This window comes from Candoia aspera, chromosome 5, assembly GCF_035149785.1.
Source record: "Candoia aspera isolate rCanAsp1 chromosome 5, rCanAsp1.hap2, whole genome shotgun sequence".
Taxonomy (NCBI): Eukaryota; Metazoa; Chordata; class Lepidosauria; order Squamata; family Boidae; genus Candoia; species Candoia aspera.
In genome coordinates, this window is record NC_086157.1 from 47929059 (window position 1) to 47945042 (window position 15984).

Here is a 15984-nt window from a genome sequence, read left to right on the forward strand (position 1 = left end):
ATTTTACTTACAATTCATCAGATGAGCCATTGGGAAATTTTCCATATGATCCAAGCCCATAGTTATATGGAGATACTGCCAGTACGATGACTACCACTATAGCTGGTAACCCTGAAAGATCAAACACCACTTTGAGAAAAATGTGGGAATATGGATGGCTACAATATATTTGAATGAATGAATACATAAATAAATAAACGATTTAAGAGCTGGCAGTGAGATTTTCAAGGCACAGAAAAGATTTTCCCATCCTGTAGCAGCAAATTATGCCCCATTCTATACTGTTTCAGAGGTTCTGTCAAAGTAGATTTTGCAGGTGAAACAGGGAACTGTAATGGTGGGAAATTCAGAAAGTAGAGTTTTCAGTTTTCCTGGTTGCAACCGGTTGCATATAATTATGTTTCAAAAGTTCAGAGCATTTCATTTGCATTATCTCAACCTAGCTTATAAACCTGGAATGTTTTATTGGTAGGATAATGTTTTGAAATCTACAATAAGATTATTGTAGCTGTCACTTATATGGTTCTTTTTCCAAGAGTGTGTACTAGCTAGCAATATACAAATACTCCTCCATTTGAATCATATTTAGGTACTAATTAAAAACTTCCTTTTGAGTATTAAAAAAAAAAAGAACTTCCTTTTAAGAATTCTAGATTGGTGTCTATTAACAGCAGACTTATCTGCTGGACACCCCAAGTGACTGCTGTCCAGGGCAGAGAACCCTTCCAGTAGCTTGCTGTGTTAATTCTCTCCTACAAATCTCCCCTACCTAGAAGTAATACCCATAAATGTAACAGTGAAGCACAAGTTGCAAGCAAGTAAGATCTAAGGACTCAAAAATGTAAGGGAAGCTAATATGAATGTTCACTTAATTCACCTAGTACAAATTAAAAGGATACAAATTTAGCTTTCTCAAAGTAAAATAGTGTAAGAAATAGCATAAGAGTTTCTATATAAGGTGTTTAACTTATAACAATGTTATAAGCTGTTAAATATTAAAAACATGTATTTTCTTAACCTTGCATTGTGTGATAAAATAAGCTGAGAGGGAGAGTGACTTGCAAAGGTTAATAGTGTGTCTCAAAGGTAAATGTTTTTGTAAATCTTAGTCGTGATCAAACCTACACCACACAATATAGTCATGCATAAAAGAGACCCAATGAAATCCATGGGGTTGAAGCTAGTCTTCATAAAACTTAACAGCCCATATTGGTAGTCCTTTAGCCACTGAAAAAAATAAATTATATAGTCTTTACAAACGTAAATTCAGAAAAAGATATATACATACCCCAGCCAATAATGCAGAACTTTAGAATATATTTCCTAATATACGTATTGAATACTTTCACAAGGGCAAGATACATGTGAAAGGCTTCAAGGCCCATCCAGGTAAAAGAAACCAAAAGGAAATAATGAAGAAATGCAGCAACTGAAATGCACAGTCCCTGGATCTCATACAGAGCAATCCAGGAATCCAGGAGGAAAACCAGGTTCAGAAGAAGCAGAGCAATGCATAGCTGGATAAGAATTTTAGATGGATAATCTCTTCGGATTTTCCTATAAACCCAAATAAATGAAATATGTAAGCTGACACCTTTTTTTGATGCATTTAATAATATACAATACGATGCAGGCAATTTTTATATTTGCTTCAATCTCTGAAACAAAAATTGTAGCATTTCTCAAAAGCTGTTTAAAGACCACAGGAGCATGAGAATCTTTGCAATTCCTAGCTGAAATTACAACTTTCTACATTACAGTTATTTTTTTATTTGCCTGTGAAGCTGTACAGATGTTTTTTGTAATATTTCCAAGCCACTAAATTATAAAATTTTAATTGCTTATTTTAAGTAGCAAAATACTATTACTTGAAAATTGCAGAAGCAGCAAATCTCTGTAATATTTTGCTACTGAAATGCAGAGAGAAACCAGAAAGAATAAAGAAACCAAGGACAGTTTTTTCCAGGTGAAAAGTTATCAGGTGAGGAAAACCTTGAATAGAACCATGTGAAATCTGTGAAATAGAAATCTGTGCAAGCCACTCCCTTCATTTGTATCACTGGAATCAAAAATTTTAGGATATGTTGATATATTTTTATTATTAAACTAATGTCTGTATTATTTGACATACTGCTTTTTATTTCTCCATTTCTACATTTGACTTCCTGGCTAAATAAAATTGTGCTGTAATCTAGACTTCTTTTACTTTTCAGATGTTCTTTATAAAAATTCTCAGGCTGAACAAAGATGTCTTCCAATGTCATAAAGATGTCCTTCTGTTTGCTGATATCTGTATCCATTATTCAAGCTACAACAAATTGCTAGTATATAGTTTAGCATAGCCAAGTACTTACTCAAATGCAATATAGGTAACAAGAGTCACAGAAAGAAAAATAGCTGAAAGTCCACAACCTACATAGGTGATGAAAGTTAGAATTAGCACTTGAACTGGAGGTATAGTGCTGTTTCTTGATAAATCCTAAAAAGAAACAGAAATATTGTTAAAAATTAAAAACGAAATAAATTCTAGTTGTTTACATTTAGGACAATTTGTCAGTATACACAGCTATACACATATTGTATGTTTGTGTAACTATTAATTATGTGAGCTGCCCAAAGTCACAAATATGAAATATACAAATTGGACACACACACACACACACACTTACATATAAATCTGAATCATTCCCTCTGCCTACCTGCCTCCTATTCGTGAATACAGAAGTTTCATATTTTGAATCTGTATTATGCTTGGTACCCTGTTAACATTGAAGTAAGTTGCTTTTTCTCCCCTTCCATCCCACATTACAGCCCCGTGTGAAAAGCTGAGGGACACACCAAGCTTCTATGGAGCTTTTGCTCAGATAGGATAAGCATTACCAGTAATACGCCAAAACTTGTCAGGTGGTTGCAGCTACAGATGGTTTCATTCGTCGTTCTTTCTTTAACCACACAGCCTTCAGAGTTCCAACTGCCTTGGCCACCTGCCAAATATTAAATGCTTCCATTACCAAATTGTAAGCAATATAGTTTTTAACTAGCACAGTTAACATAAATAAAATCACATGATTGTGAAACTGTACCATTTTTACTGAGATCCCAGAAGGCACATTGAACGGTCAAATTCTCCTGTTTGGAACAGAAAAAAATAAGCTTAGCTACATACCTCACGATCCATATACTGTATTAAAAAGAAGCAGCACTTGTTTACTTAGATGTAGGCACCTCCATCGTGCTGGACGGCTCCCGTAGGGCTGCAAGGAGTTGTAAAACAAACTCCCTGTAGAGTTTGCTTAGTGAGTCATCTGAACCAGAAGCCTAGTTTATTCCTATTTTTTACAAACGGAAAGTACTAAAAACAAATCATGAGGAGCTGAGTGTGTTGGAATGTTCTGGTCACTTATTTATTTATTTATCATATTTCTTTACCGCCCATCTCGTATGTAACAACTCTGGGCAATTTACAAACAATAAAAGATAAAAGTTTAAAATATCACTGAAACAGTAGAATATAAATACATACAAATATTAAAAGGTAAAATATAAAATAGAGTCCAAGATGGTGAAAATGGTCTCGTACATACTTGTCAAAATATGCAAAGCATCAAGCAGCTTTTGCAGCCTACACAAGATTGCTCGTAAAATCTCTACTTAGTAATGCAAAGAAAAAATAGAGGAAATGGAGCTTTTTATTATTAATATAAATATGGATATGGATATGCAGCCTCAGTTCAAAAGTATCACCTACTGATATGCCTGAATGACAACATAATTAGGAGGTAAAATTATACACAAAATTAAGATTATTCAGATAGATTAATAAGAATATCTAAACATTCAGGTAGTTAAAATGATTAACTTCTGAAATGGAGCATAAGAAAATAAAATATGATTATAGAGTGTGAATTGCTACCTGATTAGGCCTGATATTTTGTAGCATGACAGTCACATTTGTCTTCAAGTTGCTGACTGAAAGGTTAGCAATACTTGACGATATAACATAGCTGAACAAAGATAAATTTTTCAGTGCAGGATCCTGTGAAATGCAGCCACATATATTCTTATTAATTAATTGTAATAATGTTGATTGCTAGAAACAATAGATTGCATTTAAAAATTTCATACATGTTTTCAAACTATAAAAATACCTGGAATAGAGTTGTTTTTTTAAAAAAGTTGAATGTAATTCTAGAAGCTATATGCTTATCTTGAGGTGACAAGTCTGCCATTATTGAGGATGGAAGTGTAATGGCTCCAATATTCTTTAATGGTGCTTCAGTTCCAAGAGTAGGCTTTTTTAAAAAAAAGACAAATAAAATTGTTTCCAAAAAATAAACAGATAACGAATCCATACACTTTGAGCTACATAACCAATTATCTCTTCAAGCCCTTTCAGTTTAGCTCACAGAAAGTTAATAAATAAACAAGACATAATATCATTCACATTACCTAGGTTAAAGCCCTACTTCAGTTCATAATGAAACATCTATACAGGTAGTCCTTGCTTAAAGACCACAGTTGAGACCAGAATTTTGGTTGCAAAGTGAAGCAGTCATTAAGTGAACCCAACCCAATTTTACAACCTTTTTTGCTGCAGTTGTTAAGCAAATCACTGTGGGCATTAAGTGAACCATGTGGTCATTATGCGAATCACACAGTTCCCCACTGATTTTGCTTCCCAGAAACCGACTGGGAAAGTCGAAAATGGCGTTCATGTGACCATGGGATGCTGCGATGGTCATAAATGCAAACCGGTTGCTATGCACCCAAATTGTGATCATGTGACCATGGGGACACTGTGACGGTCTTAAGTGTGAACACTGGTCATAAGTCTGTTTTTTCAGCACCAGTGTAAGTCTGAACCATCACTAAATGAATGGTTGCTAAGTGAGGACCACCTGTAGTTTCCTTTTGCAACATGATTAACTACGTTTTTTTCTCCACTTCCTTCCTGGTAATGATTAAAACATATCTAGGTTTTTCAAATTTCAAAGATTTACATGTTATGACTTTATCTTACTGCCATTCTTCACAGAAGACAAAAAGGGCACCATTATTACATTCTTTGAAAAAAAAAAAACAGCTGGGGCTGGCTAAGCATAGGATGCATGCACAATAAAAGAATCAATTATACCCACTTGCATCAGATTATACAGTGCATTTCAAAAGCTGATCCTATACCTCATTTAATTTTTTAAAAAGCCAACTTAATTCAGTGGGGTTTGTTCCTGAGGAGACTTGCATAAAACATGTGTTTAATCAAATAAAAATATTGCCCAGAGCTACATCTAAACCAGTCTGTCATGTCCCCCGTTGCGATGTATACATACATCACAACAGGGAACATGCCTTTCCGATGAAGGGGAAGGGGAAGGAAAGAATCAGTGCTAATCCTATAAGCACTGAAAGACAAAAACAAATAAAGGACAAAGGGGCATACCTTTGCCCTGACCCGGGAAGCCATCATCCTATCTCCCTGACATCTCTGCATTACCACGGGGGGGGACACCTGCTCCGGACACAGGAAGAGGACAAAGGCAATCAGCGCTAATCCCCCTGATCGCCCATTGAGACTCCAGAATCGCCCCGATCGCCCATTGAGACTCCGGGTTCACCGTCGGGCAAGACTTCGGGACAATGGGGGGTGGGGAAGGATCAGGTCCGCACCTTGGGTATTTACCGGCTACCTCGCGCGCCATGTGCTCATTCCCGTCTTTCTCTGTGTCTGCATTTTATTCCTAATAAACCAGATATCCTTAGCCCTGGCTGGTGAGTCGGTGTTTTATTAGAATAAGGCAACCATCACACAGTCTTATATTTATCTGCTCTTTTTGTACATCTTTAGCTTTTGGACTTTGGATCTACTAACAAATTCTATACTCAAATTTATATCTTAAAGAGTTTTACTGAAAACCTAAGAGAAATAAAAAATGAAAAAAATATGGCTTACCTCAAGGTCTGAAGAATGTTGAACAGCAAAAGAAACTTTGCTAAAAGAGTTACTGTTGACTTTCAGGACAGCCAGAGCCAAAGTAGGAGTGGTAAAATTAATGGATTTTGTTGAGAAGTTCACTTTTAATCCAATCATATCCACTATTTTTATTATTCTATTGAGGTAACATATAGATCATTACTTTTGTGTTTTTCATCAGTTTAAAAAAACCATAACAACTTCATGAAAACTAGCTTCAGCTGAATTACATTAAAGTACAAATGTTGATAAAAATTATTACTACAAGAAGTTAAATTTCTTGAGAAAAAGCAGTATTTTTCACCTACACTATCTTAAGAGGTTGATGTGAAATATATTTAGAAACCTACAATGAAAAATTACATTTTGAATGTTTTAAAAAGAACCATAGATCATCTGTAAACATAAAATGTTCATTTCAACAAAATGATTGTATACAGAAATATGAAATATAAAACACAGCAGTACTAAAAGCATGCAGAACAGATAAACTCTATTTGAATAAGCAGCACAAAATGTTCGTTACGTTAATGAGACATACCTTTTAGACATTGGATATATTTGTGATTGGGGCATGCTTAGAAGAAAACTAACCCTTTCTAGAATTGACTGTCCAAGAGATGGTGCTATTGTTTCTGCAGCTAAGTAGCCTTCAAGCTCAGAAACAATGTTTTCGACACTGGAGGCATCAGTACTATTGGTAATGCCTGAATTATGATAGATTTGTTCTGCAAAAGATAGAGAGGGAAAAAGCAACATTTTTAAACATAAGACTAGAAATTGAGAAAATGAAGTATTCCATGAATATTTTGGCTTTTTTGCTTCATTATTTGAGTAAAAAAAAATATGAAGCTGTGTAATGGTATTTTGCCCATGCCAAAGTGTTACAGATGTTTTGCTTTATTTATGCAGCCCTTTGAATACATTCATTTGATTCACAGTAGAACCTGATTCACACGTATCTTTTGTGGCATGAGTGCAGTGGCAGCCAAAGTCAGTTCAATGAATAAATCACCACTGGATGGAGGACAGAAACAGAGGAGAAAAGATAACATCCATTCTAACTTGGAGGCCTCCTTTAAGCAGAATGAAGATGGTTCAGTGAACTGCTGCTTCTGCTGAAATCAGCAATTGATGCTTTCTCTAAAGTGAGTGTATAGCTAATGACAGCACACTTGGACAACGTTGCCCCACTTCTTCCCTTGATGGAGATAAGATTAGGAATTCTGTCAGACAACGGTGATCAACAATTTTATCAAGCAAATGTTCTCATCAGCTATGGTGTTATGATTGTAGATATTTATGTGGATTAAGTCTGCATATCAGTTAGGGTGGCACATGCTCCAAAAATAATTTGGAAGAAGTGTTTCAGACCTTACACAAGCAGAGCATCTCCCTAGCATTCATTAAAGCAACTTGACATGAGCCTTAAAAAAAGATGCCGCTACCTAAGGCTTTTCAGGAAGCTTGAAAAAACTTGGCCTGCTTTTCTGAATAGCAGAGAATTGTGCTTGTGTGAAATCAAAAGCACTTTCACTTCATTTTTGAAGCATGCACACTCCTAATATTTCCACATACCCATCAAACTACATGCATATATCAGGGTCATGACAGTTACCTGTGCTTATTTTACTTGGTCCTCCAAAGTCATTAGTGCAGATCACAGAAGAAGACGTGGACATGATGGTCGAAGAAACTGATGTTGTATGTTGAGTAAGAACTGTAGCATGAGAGATAGTAGATGTTGTGGGATTGACTTCCGGAAAAGTAGTAGTAGGTTGGGTAGATGATGTTGTAAAGTCTGAATTAATTGTTTCCAATAAAGTTGAAGGAACAAATGTTTTGGTTGACTTTGTAAGAGATACAGAAGAAAGCACTGTGTTTTGCTCAGTGAAAGGATTCTGAGTTGCATATACAGTAGAAGTCTCTACTGTTGCAGGCTCAGTGAAAGGAGGTGGTGAAACCATTGTTGATTCAGAGAAAGAGGTTTCGTGCTGCACTGTAACAGGGGAAGGACCTATGGATGAAACTGGAGAGTCAGGAGTACTACTGCCAGTGCAGGCAACCGGTCTGTGAATATCACTATAAGAAAAACAGAAGATATTATCAGGGTTGGTTTAACAGCAGCTTGTAATTTGAAAAGGATACAGAAAAATTCAAATCTTTATCTGCCCCATCTCTCTAAATAACAACAGTAATGATTATATCTGGACATACATTGTTCTTTTATGCTTTTATTATTTTTACTGTTTTTATTGTATGCTGCACAGAGTCTTATGGAGTTGGATAGCCTTCCAAAATTAATAAAAAATAGTATGTTTATGATTAAAGTAATCTAAGAGCCTATTTTTGCATGCCTCCATTAGCATTCTTTACTATATTTAATCACTAATAACTCTCATGTTAAGGGGTTTGTTCACTAAAGGTCAAATCACATTCAGATTAAGCATATTCACAGTATTTGGATACAGTTGGTCCTGGGTTAATGACCACTTGTTCAGTGACCATTCAAATTTACAACATGATTGTAATCCAGGTGCTTGGCAACCGGTCCAGATTTCTGACCATCACAGCATCCTGCAATCATGTGATCATGATTTGCAACCTTTCCTGCTGGCTTCCCACAAGCAAAGTCAATTGGGAAGCTGGGAGGAAATTGGAAGTCATGATCGTGTGAGGTCCTTGCTTAACCTGTGGTGATTCACTCAACGATGGTAACCAGGGACTGCAGGAACTGCCGTTGCTAGGTGCAACAGTCACATGATGTCACACTTTACAACCTCATAGCTTAGTGATGGAAATTCCAGACCCAATTACCATCATTAAGTAAGGACTACCTGTATAACCCTTCCCCAGACCTTAGAGATGGATCTTGAAACAGGCGGTATCATATAAGGTTATTATGAAACACAGAAAGTCTGAGTTTGCCATCCATATCCCCTCCTCATACTGCATTTTTTTTCTGCGCTATGCAGGAGGTGATACAGGAAACATGCTCAGACTTTCCTCTCTCACATATGCTCTGGAGTGATACATTGCTTTCAAGTCAATTTAGGTATATGTTCCAAGCAAACCGGAAAAGAAAAGCATCCATCCTAACAAGGATTCCCCTTTTATTTGATTGTTCCTATTGTGTTTTGCAAGCCTAATGTAGTTTGAAGATTTTTAAATTTCTTCTAGGACTTTCATTCTAAGTGACCAAGGATTCAGATTGGTAAAATACCGTATTGTAAACTATTAGGACTTGCAAAATATTCTGTCATCATACTAATTCCTCTCATACGCACTTTCAAAATTATGTTAAATATGCAATTGGCTATTAGATGCTTGATTTTGTTTTAGAATAGCAGTTACATAGGATTGGCTATTGGAGAAGAAATTATCTCACCTTTATGCTCCCTTTTCTATTTTCCCCTTCTCAATGCTGAGAATTATGGTGCAACCAAATAAGCAGCATAACAAGTACACTCCAAACTTTCTAAGTTAATCTTCACTTACCACTGAAGATGCTGCAACTCTTTGGCAGTTGGACAAGAGAAACGTTGCATGGATGAACAGCAGCATGATTCTATAAACAACAAAGACTATTATATGCACATATCATATTCATATTAATTAGTAGATTATTGTGAAGGCTGTTAAATTCTTTGATGGAACTGATTTTTGTTTGTCCTATAAAGCATTAGTCCTACATAGGATCATTATGCAGTCACAATTTCATGGAACTTCACAATGAAATACATCATTTAGAACTGTATAGTTGTAATATCATCTAATATCTAACAGCTACTGTGATTAGCCTTCACTGCGCATTAGCTTGTGATATCTGCTGTATGCAATTATCATTACTCCACTGTTATTTACTGTGCCCACTGTTCTATCAGTACTCATGATAAACTTTGCCTTCACAGATATGAATCAAATGATGTCAACGTCATGTAGACATCCAATCCACATGTTTAATGCATAAGTTTGCAAGAGGAAAGCCTTCAGCAGTTGGTGGGCTGTCTTCCATTTGACTCAGGGCTCTTATACCTTAAGCGTATAGCAGTACACATGAAGACCTTTATCCTGCTGACATCTGTACTGAACCTGCAGGTGTCTTCAGAATCTGACATCATTCAAATGGTGTCAATGGACAATGGGGTTATCTCTGTTACCAGGAGAGTTCAAAGAGTGAATATATCAATTGGTGTCATGCCTGAATAAAGCAAATTTCCCACTAAAAAGTAGGCCCTGTGCAAATCATTCAACAAACAAAGCACCCCTCTGGATCCACTCCTTGCAGGCATGAGAAATTACAGCCATTTGAAGGCTTGCCCCAGCTACTTAAAACTCCTCAAAACAGCTGGGTAGCTTTGCCCAAAGGGGCTGTGCTTTGATGAATGGCTTATACAGACCTACTAAACACCACCAAAAGTACCTATTTGTACAATTTGACATACAAGGCGACAATGGCTTTTATATTTTAAATATTTTTCATAACTAGGAACTCAAAAACTATCTGATATGCAAGCTTGAAATTAAAATCCTGGGTTGGGAGTCTTCTGATAACGTTTTTCATCATCTCAATTTCAAGGATTGTGACAGATAAAATATGCAGTCATTGTTATCAAGTAGCTTTACAGCAAACCTATATTCACATCTTCTTACCAATTAGATTCATTTCTGCTTTTTCTTCTAAATCTTGTAACAGGTTGCTTATATTCATTTGTTTCTCCAGTTTTATTATAAAAACACAGTTGAATAAACTGCAATGACAAAAAAAGTATGTGATTCTTAGGATTTTTTTTTAAAGCAGTGAAACTATTAGTATACTGCTTCTGATTAAAAGTCAGAAGCAGAATAAATCTGTATTATTCTTAATACAAATAATGCAACAATATAATAATTTTAGAATAACAAACCTCTGATTTATTTCACTACACTGCATGTGAGATGACTGTAAGAGAACAAAATAAAATGAAAATGAATTACTTGGTCCCACTAAGATATGCATTCTGTAATACAAAAAGATATGTACTGTATTTACACCTATACATATAATTATAGTAATATGTTATATGTTATATGTTACTTACCTGACTTAGTTTCTGAAGTGTTTTATTGAAATCTGAAATACTAAAAGACATTTTTAGTTGCTTGATCAGAAGTTCCAGGTTTCATTTTCACTAGCAAACAGGATCTAAGCCAATTAAGTTTCACCAATTCCTCTGAACAAGCAATCCTACCACCCTCACATCCCATCCAATTGTAGGAATCCCCCCAGTTTCCACAGCCAGGAACTGTACTGGGGCTGGAAAAAACTCACTGGGCAAGTGAAGTACCATTTGCAGAATACTAATTTCAATTAGCATAATTGTGTTTATATATATTGTAAGAAAATAACTTGCAAAATTTTAAATTAAACCCTATCAATATTTGTAAACATTAAGATGTATATCATTCTATAACCTGAGGGCAAAATCTTGTGCCCCTAATGCCATATAAGATTTCTCAAGGAAGCCCCTTGATTGTTTATTGCAATCTATAGTCAGATGGTGGCTAAACAGTGGAGACACACTATCATTTCACTCCAGACTTGCCCTTTTAGCTTTGGCCACACTCTTCTTCTCCCCTATCTGCATTCCAACACATTCTACAAGACCTATGAGCCCTGAAACCAAAAAAGTATGCACATTTGATTATATAAAATATAATAAAAATACAGTATATATTTATATTTATTGGGGATTGGGACACACATTCATTTTGGCATGCTACAATACTATATCCTAACGCATCTGATAAATTGATCACATGCTAAGAGGGCTTAATAGATGGAAATCAGCTTTTATTTCCTTAAAATGTCTCTCCTGTGTAATCCCATTTATACAATAGCACAAAAGGTGGGAAGTAGACTGTGCATTTATAGTTCACCAAGGGTCATTAGTTGCTAGATACTTCTTGATTGGACAAAGCAACAGTCAGTTTTCCCAGTGAGGCTGGCTTTCAATTATCTCCATTTTCTACAAAACGAAAGATAGGATTCAGAAAGAGAAATGGAGGAGATGCTGGTAAGAGGAACAAGGAGAAATGACCAGCCTCTGAATATCCAAAATCTGGAGACAAAGATCATCTATCTCCCACTATAATGAACCCCAAACCTGTGCTGAAACTCAAGATCTTGTATAAGTAATTAATAAGTACCTACTTTAATTACTTTAGTAAAGATTTATTTGGAAATCTCCATGTGTGGTTATTGCCTTCCCTCACTTATGCTATATTTCACTTGTTCCAATAAATTCATTTTTAAATGTAGAAAATTGGCTTGTTTTAATATGGGAATTTCTCATTACCATAAAACTAAAAACTCATTACCATAATAACAGAAGACTGCTACATCTTGTGTTTCAGGATTGATACAAAGTTTGTTGAGTCCTATAATTCTATGCTATGGGCAATTAAATCCAGAGATCTTTCTGCCTAGTTTTCCTAGTGCTGGGCTAAAGGCAGAAGTCCTGGGTACAAAAGCTAAGAACTCCCCAGCTGGAGAGGCTAAGGGGTGACAGGAGGTTTGGTCTAACCAGTGGCACCTTATTGGAATTACCTGAGCTCTGTCAAGGAGCTTTTAAATTATTGCCCCTCTTGGCTTGAGAAAGGAACATATGATTGTCAACAAATATTATTGCTAGAAAAATCAAATATGCAATGTAAATAGTTAATTACATATTTTACTATCCTTACATCATTCATGTATGAGCAGGGATATTCGTCTGTGTCGAAAGCAAAACCAAAGCATCTAATTTCTATTGTGGATACTGTAGGACAAATGGCTCCAACTTTTGTTGATGAGAGTAGAAGAGATCATTTCTCAAGTATTAGTTGAGATCTCCTACATTGGTCCATCCCTAAACCAGACGTGTACTAGTTTCAAAGTGAATTCCATTGCACTGTTTTGTTTTTATTGCTAACTACAATATTGTAAGCAAAGAGGAAATACCTTTACATGTAGTCCAGAATTCCATGCCATTGTTTAAAAATAAGATTTTAAAAAGGAATTACTTAAGGAAGAACTTTGCCCCCATTTATCATTTCAGCCATTTACTGGGCTGAAAGGGAACAGGGGAAAAAGGGAAAATAGGCCAAAATTTAGGAAAACTAACATCCTTCCATGATTCAGGAAAAGTAGGCTAGGATACCTGATAGGGTTTTAAAGGCTGAATATGGACCAGCAATTAAATGTGTGGACACGGCATAGTGGTTCCAAAAGAAATTAGAAAAGTACCATTTGGTGAACAATGTCAGCGCCCACGCACGAGGAGGCAACTACAAAGTTTCCTCGGATTTACGAATTTCTACAGGGGTTTTATCCAGGGACTGGCAGAGATTGTGTTGCCCCTAACCAACTTACTCAGAACAAAGGGCTTGGGAGACACGCGCAAGTCAAGAAGCCCGGGAGCGCTCCTGAACTGGACTGCTGACTGTCAAAAGGCTTTTGATCACCTCAAAAGCCTCTTTACAGCAGAGCCAGTGCTATAACACCCCGACCCCACCAAGCCTTTTGTGGTTCAAGTCGATGCTTCCGACTTTTCCACTGGAGCACTCCTGCTTCAGCAGGATTTAAACGATCAGCTGAAGCCCTGCGCGTACCTCTCCCGCAAGTTCTCTGAAATGGAACGGAGATGGCACATATGGGAAAAGGAGGCTTTCGCCGTCAAAGCCGCCTTAGAGGCATGGAGACACCTCCTGGAAGGGGCCACCTGCCCCTTCGAAGTCTGGACGGACCACAAAAACCTAGAGGCACTCAGCACTCCAAAATGCCTAAGCCCCAAGCAAGTTCGCTGGGCGCAGTTTTTTAGCCGCTTTGATTTTAAGTTAAAGTTCATACCAGGGAGGAAGAACTTCTTAGCCGACGCTCTCTCCAGGCGGCCCCAGGATGCCAGTCGGGCATCCAACATTGTGGGTACGGTGTGGACCAACACACAGCTGGGTTGCCAAGGCGTCACGCGCAGCCAAAACAGAACACAGCGCACCCCAGCACAACCACCCGCAGAGGGAGGGAGACGCATGTCAATTTCACCTAACTTGCAACAACAATTCACTCAAGCCCTCACAACAGATACATGGTTGCAAGCCAATCAACACAATGTGTCTGTTACAAACAGTCTGGCTTGGAAACAGAATAACTTGTACATGCCAGAGCAATTGCGAGCTGAGGTTCTGAGTCATTCACATGACGACAAAACGGCTGGGCACTTCGGATGTCATGAGTAAGGATGGCGAGCAGGGGGCTCCCACCCAGACTGTCAAGCGCATGCGTAGCACTGAGGAACTGTTCAGCCATTCAAAGAGACACAGATCGGGACCGCCTTAACCTTTGGGGGTTATATGGCTGGGTTTTCCCACGCTTCCTCAGTTTGTTAGGATTCTTGTTAAGTACTACTAATAAATATTAGAGACCAAGTCATTGTCTCAGTGTGTTTCCTGGTAATCAGGACATCGGGTTTGTAAAAACGCTGCATCTAGTCAGGCGACAATTCTGGTGGCCCACTCTTAGGAGGGATGTAAAGGAATATGTCGCTGCTTGCCCCACGTGTGCCATGGCCAAATGAAAAGTGGGAAAGCCCCAGGGACTGTTGCAGCCGGTAGCAAGCCCCTCCCGCCCTTGGGAAGAAATCTCAATGGACTTTATTGTGGATTTGCCACCCAGCCAGAGAAAAATGGTCATCTGGGTGGTAACAGACTATTTCTCCAAACAGGCACATTTTGTACCCTGCGCCTCCATTCCCTCCACGCAACAGCTGGCACGCCTCTTTCTAAATCACATCTACAAATTACATGGCGCCCCCTCCCGTTTGGTGACGGATAGGGGCACACAATTTACTTCCAAATTCTGGAAGGCATTTTTGAAATTAATTGGAACCAAGCAAGCACTGTCCACTGCTTGGCACCCCCACACGGATGGCTCTACGGAGATTCTTAACTCCACCCTGGAGCAATTCCTACGCTCATTTATAAATTACCAGCAAGACGACTGGGTAGACTTGCTCCCCTTTGCTGAGGTGGCATACAACAATGCAGTGCACCAGAGCACGGGTCACACCCCATTCAGGGTGGTATATGGTAGACACTTTGTCCCGATCCTGGAGTTGCCACAGCCAGACACCCCGCCTTGTTCCCCAGATGACTGGGCGGCGCAACTAGCCACGGTTTGGCCTGTCATCCAGCTGGCTCTCTCAGAAGCTCAAGCAACCTACAAGCAGTTCCCGGACAACCACAGGGCTGCGCAGCCAAACTTCAAAGTGGGAGATAGGGTCTACCTCTCCACTAAGTTCATTAAGTCTCCGCAGCCCTCGAAGAAACTGGCATCCAAATTCATTGGCCCGTTCCCAATCATAGAGATAATCAACCCGGTAACTTTCAAGTTAGAATTGCCACACAACTTGAAACGCATACACCCAGTATTCCATTGTGCCCTACTGAAACCGGTCACCTCTTCAAAGTGGCACAACGAACCCGCCCCCCCACCCCCGCCCATCATGATAGATGGACAACAACATTTCAAAATCAAAGAGGTACTAGACTCCAGAAGGTTAAGGGGCAACCTACAGTACCTGGTCCACTGGAGACATTTCCCCCACCCTGAGTGGGTGTAGGCTCGAGACGTCTCAGCACAGAGGCTTGTCAAACACTTCCACGAAGCATACCCTGACAAACTGGCACCTTGAAGTTTTTTTGGGGGGGCAGTATGTCATGTTCCCCGTTGCAAGGCACCCATACATCACAACGGGGAACATGCCTCTCAGGAAGGGGGAAGGAAGGAGGAAGGAATAATCCTAATCCCTTAAACACTTAAACACTAAAGCAATCACAAGGACAAAGGAGGCACACCTTTGCCCGGACCAGAGGAGCCATCAACATATTGCCTAAACATCTCCACATTACCCCGGGGGACACACCTGCACCAGACACGGGAAGAAGACAGAGGAGACCAGCGATGATCATCATGATCGCCCATCAACAGGCCGGTA

General features: G+C 38.4%; 1 protein-coding gene across 1 annotated transcript in view; it reads right to left on the reverse strand.

Annotated features, from left to right (window-relative positions):
- ADGRG2 (adhesion G protein-coupled receptor G2) overlaps positions 1-15984 on the reverse strand; it is a 55685-nt gene that overhangs the window by 5940 nt on the left and 33761 nt on the right. The window contains exons 10-23 of the mRNA XM_063304688.1: positions 11053-11092; positions 10879-10913; positions 10625-10722; positions 9470-9539; positions 7590-8053; positions 6513-6699; positions 5951-6107; positions 4149-4292; positions 3914-4036; positions 3084-3129; positions 2881-2984; positions 2355-2479; positions 1289-1557; positions 12-111 (exon numbers count right to left, since the gene is read on the reverse strand). Coding sequence (XP_063160758.1) covers positions 12-111; positions 1289-1557; positions 2355-2479; positions 2881-2984; positions 3084-3129; positions 3914-4036; positions 4149-4292; positions 5951-6107; positions 6513-6699; positions 7590-8053; positions 9470-9539; positions 10625-10722; positions 10879-10913; positions 11053-11092 — 1962 coding nt within the window. The remainder of the gene's footprint in view (positions 1-11; positions 112-1288; positions 1558-2354; positions 2480-2880; positions 2985-3083; positions 3130-3913; positions 4037-4148; positions 4293-5950; positions 6108-6512; positions 6700-7589; positions 8054-9469; positions 9540-10624; positions 10723-10878; positions 10914-11052; positions 11093-15984) is intronic.